Genomic DNA, 7,500 nt, shown 5'->3' with positions numbered 1-7,500 from the left:
AAGCTCAGGGAACACCTTCACCATCACGGTCCACAACCCTGCCAAGACCTTCTCCAACACCATCACCGTGGGCCAAGAGAACGAAGTCGAGTTGTCTAACGGACAGAAGGCTAAAGTGAGGAGTTGCGCCATTAAACGGATACCTGTTCTACTTTTCACTGCTCTACATTTTATCTGTTTGCTTTTCCTTCTGCCATTCTCAACTTGGATGAAAAGTTAATTCTTGGAATGAAGGGAATGGGTTGGTCTGCTTTGTGGTCCCATCTAAACCCCTCGGCTTATCAGCGAGCTTGGGGATGGAGGGTTTATTGCATCACCGTGGTCTGTTGCATCACCGTTTTGGGGGGGTTGGTCTCTTTGCATCCCCTTCTGAATACCTGTAGGGAACCCAGGTTCATAATTCCTTATTCCATCTGTTTGGTAATGTCCTTTTAATTAATTTTGAAACATCTTTTGATGTCTTTGTTATGTAAGTGATGTATGTCGTACAAACTTTCCCTGAGCCTTATATCAATAAAGGGTGTGACAGCCCTTCACATAAATTATATATATATATATAACTGTAAGAAATAGTAGAAACTCCAAAGTACGAGCAGGGCGTCTCATTTGTATTGAATAAATAATCGTTAGATTAAATAAGACGCGGACGTAGCTTCAGGACGTCGATCTTTAATTGTCGACAAGCTTTCGACCAACAAAGGTCTTCTTCTGAGTCTACAAAAACAGCAGGCATGTATATCAGTCAAGTATGTATGGTGATATGTGTGTGAGATGTGTGATGTGTGTAGAAAATGCATACAGAAGGAAGAGCCACGCCAAAGTTCACTCACCAGCCCCAAGTTCAACGGAAGTGACCGTTTGCGTTACAGTTAGGGTGCACGTGCATATACAAATATAGAGATATACATACATAAACACACAAGCATATATTCATATCCCATTTATATTCATAAAATATATTTATATAAATGACATATAAAGGTAGAATGAATGAATGAATGAATGAATGGGTTACGGTTAACAATTTGATTGGGTTGATGTGGGAACATGCTTTAGTCATCAAAATTTATGCCATGAGGGACTTTTGTCCGAAGTTTGTGTATCCAAAAGGACTCACGTTTCAGAATCGTGGTGTGTGATCGATTTGTGATTGATTCAATGGCAGAGATCTGAATGTCATTTATAGAGTGATCCGGTTGATTAAAGTGTATCGTGTAAGGTAGAGATTTGCCCTGACTGGTGTGGAAGTTATTGATTTCTGACCGGGTGTTATTAAATCGTGTGTAGAGTGTATTCTCAGTTTTTCCAACATATTGTTTGGTGCACTTTTGGCAAGTGATTAGGTATATGACCCATGTAGATTTGCAGTTCATATAGGAGGTGATGGGGAATTTTTGTCCAGTGCTAGAACTACAGAATTTGTTTCCTTCTAGTAAATGCTTGTGAATAATGCATTTGTTTGCTGTGCATTTATAGAAGCCAGGGATCCTAGTTTGTTTGTTGTGGGGATGTGGGTGCTTTGCTTTTACCAAGAGGTCCCTGAGTGTCCGACCACGTCGAAATAATGTTAGTGGAGGTTGAGGAAATGTGGTGCCGAGTGTTTCTGATTGATGGAGGAGAGGAAGGGCCTTATTCAGAATACTTGGCAATTGGGATGAGGTAGCAGAGTAGGTGGTTACCAGTGGGACACGGTTAGTTGCAGGTTTGGGTTTGTAAGTCAGAAGGTCTGCTCTCGGTATGTGTTTTGCTCGGGTTATTGCTTCTTGCACAGAGTGAGGGTCATAGTTTCTTGCAATGAAGTGTGTTTCTAATTGGCAGAGAGAAGTTTCTTCTGCCATTTTTGTTGAGCAAATGCGTCTTACTCTGAGTGCTTGACTGTATGGTATGCTTGCAATTGTATGTTTAGGATGAGATGAAGACGGGAGAAGGTAAGAGTGAGTGTCTGTTGGTTTGGTGTATAGTTCTGTTTCGAGTCTGTTATTTTGAAGCGTGAGTGATGTGTCTAGAAAGTGAACTTCGGACTGTGAGCTGTCGAATGTGAACTTGATGGTCGGATGAATCAAATTTAATTCATTTTGGAATTGGGTGAGACTACGGGGGGATTTTGACCAGATGAACTGGATGTCATCAATATAACGTACCCAGGATTTTTCCAAGATTCCGTGATGAGGTTGTGCATTGATCTTGGCCTCTATCATTCCCATGAAGATGTTAGCGTACGATGGTGCAACAGGGGTACCCATAGCGGTACCTTGAGTTTGAATGTAATGTCGTCCGTTGAATTGGAAATTATTCAGTTTGAGTGTCAGTTCTAATAGGCGCATAAGGTCTTGAGTAGGTGGCATTGGGACTTGTCGTGTATCGAGGGCTTTGCGGCATGCAGACAGGCCTTCTGAATGTGGAATATTAGTGTAGAGGGATGTAACATCTGCTGTGACCAAAATGGTTTGGGAGTTGAAAGGTGAGTATATTCTGTTCAATCCTTGGATGTGGGTCAGAAAACTGGTTGTGTCCTTGAGGTATGAGGAGAGCTTCAACACGAGAGGACGTAAATGACAGTCAACAAATTTTGATATGAGAACAGTTGGACATGTGCAGCCAGATACGATTGGTCTACCTGGATTGTTTACCTTGTGTATTTTAGAAAGAAAATAAAGGTTAGGGCAATGAGGATCTTTCTGAACCAAGCGAGATTTGATGGTTTTATCCACCTGAATAGAATCTACTACCTTTTTAACCTCTTCAAGATGTAAAAGGGTAGGGTCGGATGGGAGCCCTTTGTAAGTATCACTATGTAGTTGACGATTACCTTCTGCAACGTAATCGGTAGTCGACATAATGACAATGCCAGTACCTTTATCTGCTGGCTTTATGACTATCTTTTCATTGTTTTGGAGATTGTGAAGTGCTCGTCGCTCTGCCTTTGTAAGATTGTCCTTATGTCTGGAAGAATTATATTTTTGTGCCACCTTTTCAATTTCATTGCTCACTTGTTCCATATAGACATGTAGATATGGATTGTCAACACGTGGTGTCCAGGTGCTTTTTGGTTTAGGTAAAGTGAGTTGTGGTGTATTAGTATCGGTGTATGTGATTGTATGCGTGGTTGTTGGTGTTGTTTGTTGTGGCGTTGATGGTGCTGGGTGTACTTTAGCAAAGTGTGCCTTTAATGTCATTCGCCTACAGAAATCTTTTAAATCTTCTTTCAATTGTAATTGGTCTATTTGTGGAGCGATTGGGCAAAATTTTAAACCCTTAGAGAGCAGGTTTATTTCCGCCTCACTGAGGGAATGATTGGAAAGATTGATGATCCCGAGTTTAGGTAGATCTACAAGTTTGGTTGCAGTAGAAGTTCTATTGTTGTTGGTTTGACTATTTTCAACCTCAGCTGTGTTCATTTCCATGGAGGAACGGTTCTGCATGTAATGATGTCTGCGGTTTGTGTATTGTTTTTTACGATAATGTCGATTTTTGTGTTTATGCTTAAGTTGGTCAGAAGTGGTTTGACAAGTGGTTGGAAGTGGTTGGAGTGGTTGGGGTGGTTGAAGATGGAGTGGTTGAATTGGTGGAGAAGTGGTTGGAAGTGGTTGTAGTGGTTGGTCAGAAGTGGTTGGGAGTGGTGGTTGGAGTTACCTGGTTATTGTTTGCAATGGGTGTATTCTCTTGAGATGGTTTTATATGCTTGCATAACATTTCATCACGTTTAAGTTTCCTTTCCTTAACTTTAACAATGTCGTGTTTAGCAGTTTGAAGAGCAGGTTTATTTGAAGCTTTGAAGCTCTCCTCATACCTCAAGGACACAACCAGTTTTCTGACCCACATCCAAGGATTGAACAGAATATACTCACCTTTCAACTCCCAAACCATTTTAGTCACAGCAGATGTTACATCCCTCTACACTAATATTCCACATTCAGAAGGCCTGTCTGCATGCCGCAAAGCCCTCGATACACGACAAGTCCCAATGCCACCTACTCAAGACCTTATGCGCCTATTAGAACTGACACTCAAACTGAATAATTTCCAATTCAACGGACGACATTACATTCAAACTCAAGGTACCGCTATGGGTACCCCTGTTGCACCATCGTACGCTGACATCTTCATGGGAATGATAGAGGCCAAGATCAATGCACAACCTCATCACGGAATCTTGGAAAAATCCTGGGTACGTTATATTGATGACATCCAGTTCATCTGGTCAAAATCCCCCCGTAGTCTCACACAATTCCAAAATGAATTAAATTTGATTCATCCGACCATCAAGTTCACATTCGACAGCTCACAGTCCGAAGTTCACTTTCTAGACACATCACTCACGCTTCAAAATAACAGACTCGAAACAGAACTATACACCAAACCAACAGACACTCACTCTTACCTTCTCCCTTCTTCATCTCATCCTAAACATACAATTGCAAGCATACCATACAGTCAAGCACTCAGAGTAAGACGCATTTGCTCAACAAAAATGGCAGAAGAAACTTCTCTCTGCCAATTAGAAACACACTTCATTGCAAGAAACTATGACCCTCACTCTGTGCAAGAAGCAATAACCCGAGCAAAACACATACCGAGAGCAGACCTTCTGACTTACAAACCCAAACCTGCAACTAACCGTGTCCCACTGGTAACCACCTACTCTGCTACCTCATCCCAATTGCCAAGTATTCTGAATAAGGCCCTTCCTCTCCTCCATCAATCAGAAACACTCGGCACCACATTTCCTCAACCTCCACTAACATCATTTCGACGTGGTCGGACACTCAGGGACCTCTTGGTAAAAGCAAAGCACCCACAGCCCCACAACAAAGAAACTAGGATCCCTGGCTTCTACAAATGCACAGCAAACAAATGCATTATTCACAAGCATTTACTAGAAGGAAACAAATTCTGTAGTTCTAGCACTGGACAAAAATTCCCCATCACCTCCTATATGAACTGCAAATCTACATGGGTCATATACCTAATCACTTGCCAAAAGTGCACCAAACAATATGTTGGAAAAACTGAAAATACACTCTACACACGATTTAATAACACCCGGTCAGAAATCAATAACTTCCACACCAGTCAGGGCAAATCTCTACCTTACACGATACACTTTAATCAACTGGATCACTCTATAAATGACATTCAGATCTCTGCCATTGAATCAATCACAAATCGATCACACACCACGATTCTGAAACGTGAGTCCTTTTGGATACACAAACTTCGGACAAAAGTCCCTCATGGCATAAATTTTGATGACTAAAGCATGTTCCCACATCAACCCAATCAAATTGTTAACCGTAATCCATTCATTCATTCATTCATCATTCATTCATTCATTCATTCTACCTTTATATGTCATTTATATAAATATATAAATATATTATATGAATATAAATGGGATATGAATATATGCTTGTGTGTTTATGTATGTATATCTCTATATTTGTATATGCACGTGCACCCTAACTGTAACGCAAACGGTCACTTCCGTTGAACTTGGGGCTGGTGAGTGAACTTTGGCGTGGCTCTTCCTTCTGTATGCATTTTCTACACACATCACACATATCACCATACATACTTGACTGATATACATGCCTGATGTTTTTGTAGACTCAGAAAGAAGACCTTTGTTGGTCGAAAGCTTGTCGACAATTAAAGATCGACGTCCTGAAGCTACGTCCGCGTCTTATTTAATCTAACGATTATATATATATATATACTGTATATATATATATATATATATATATATATATATATATATATATATATATATATATATATATATATATATATATATATATATATATATATATATATATATATATATAACCAAATGTGCTCTTGAAACACTGTCTTCCACCAATTTCCCATTCCTCTGCTCTTTCCAGGGCATGATCACTGCAGAAGGTGCCAAGCTGATCACCAAGATGGCGAAGATGTCACGCACGTCTGAAGTGGTTGGTGGAAAGCTCATTGATGTAAGTCGTGGCACACTTCCTACATACCACTAATCTATAGCCTCAAAATGTATAGAACCACCTTTAGAGGCCATTTTCCCCGTAGAGCAGGCTTGGCCTTTTTCGGGCACCGTGGTCCCCTTTTTGAAGCAATGTTTTATGGCCTGATGCCCTTCCTGCCGCCAACCCTGTTAGTCGCCTCTTGCGACACACAGGGAATTACCAGTGAATTGGTACTCAATTTGCCGACCTCGGAAGGATGACAGGCTGAGTCAACCCACCTGGCGTTAATTCAGCGATCGACCGGGATTCAAACCCAGGATCCTAGGATCCCAAGCCGGCACCTTAACCGCTGAACCCAGGATCCTAGGATCCCAAGCCATCACCCTAACCGCTAAACCAACACCAGGCTTAACCTCAAAATGTATAGTTCACATATATTTGATAGAATGCAAATAGGTGGGTTCATGGCTCTTTCTCAGGATGAGCAAGTCTACCTGTGTGCCATGCAGGAGATGGGGTATGAAGTAAGAGATGGGGATGATGGATACGCATATTAAAGCTCAAAGGGGTTTGGGGTTAGATGCATCCGCTCTGAGTCTGGGAGGTCGGCGGTTCGAACCCTGGCCGAGTCCTCCCAAAGATATTAAATATGGTACGTGCTGCTTCCTTGCTTGACCCTCAGCATTTAAAAGGATAAGAGCATGGACAATCCCCAAAAGTTGGCATCCATGGGGAGGAAGAAATTCGTCCTTAGCAAATGCCCCACTGAGTGTGGTGAGAGGTGGTGCATTGTTGGGGCGTCGTCGGTACCCATAGTGCACTGGGGAGTGATGGCGCTTCCCCCAAACTCAGAGGCGGTTTGTTTCTTCTAACAGTCCTGTCTTGCGTCTCCTGTATTTAACTGTATATTCATGTCTGTGTGTCCATGTTTTTTTGGCAATTCTGTGTTTGTGACATTGTTGAACATCAGAAGGACGGGTTTGTTCATCCATGAATAATTCCCCATTGTTACCTGTAACTTGAACCTATTTAATAACACGCACATCCCTTTTATCATCTAATATATAAAGCTTTCTAACCGCTCACTCACACATTCACTAACATTACATAAATGTTCAGGACACAATATCACAGGGAAAAGTACAAATCCGCGAATAAAAGTCGGCCGGTGCAGACTCGTTCTGCTCAGGGCAGGTCATGTGACCCAGAACAATGGGGCTTGCATTCAAAATGGTTGCTAGGCAACGTTAAGATGCACCTCGACATAAAAAAAAATACGAAAACTAAACTTTTAATTTAAGAGCTCATTCTAATCACTAATTCCTGATTTAATTGAGGTACTTAGCCGCTTGCAAAACGCAGCCACAATCCACTTCATCAAATATATAAATCAAAATTGGTACGGTTTTCCAGAGGACCTGGGTTCGATTCTTGGTCTGGGCATGTAATTTCCCCACATATATCAATTTAAATATCTAAATCTTATATTTATTAACTCAACTGGACTATGTCCAGCTGAGTTTTTGTCGACACCCAGTGTCCG

At 41.4% G+C, this 7,500-nt stretch overlaps 1 protein-coding gene across 1 annotated transcript in view; it reads left to right on the top strand.

Annotated features, from left to right (window-relative positions):
- The window catches only part of LOC137421130 (gastrotropin), a 13,284-nt gene that overhangs the window by 2,047 nt on the left and 3,737 nt on the right, over positions 1 to 7,500 (top strand). The window contains exons 2-3 of the mRNA XM_068106867.2: positions 1 to 115; positions 5,886 to 5,975. The exon at positions 1 to 115 is cut by the window's left edge and continues 58 nt beyond it. Coding sequence (XP_067962968.1) covers positions 1 to 115; positions 5,886 to 5,975 — 205 coding nt within the window. The remainder of the gene's footprint in view (positions 116 to 5,885; positions 5,976 to 7,500) is intronic.

The sequence above is a fragment of the Myxine glutinosa genome, chromosome 2 (genome assembly GCF_964187855.1).
Source record: "Myxine glutinosa chromosome 2, kmMyxGlut1.1, whole genome shotgun sequence".
Classification (NCBI taxonomy): domain Eukaryota; kingdom Metazoa; phylum Chordata; class Myxini; order Myxiniformes; family Myxinidae; genus Myxine; species Myxine glutinosa.
Note: the sequence above shows the minus strand (reverse complement) of the source record. Positions and strands in the feature narration are given on the sequence as shown.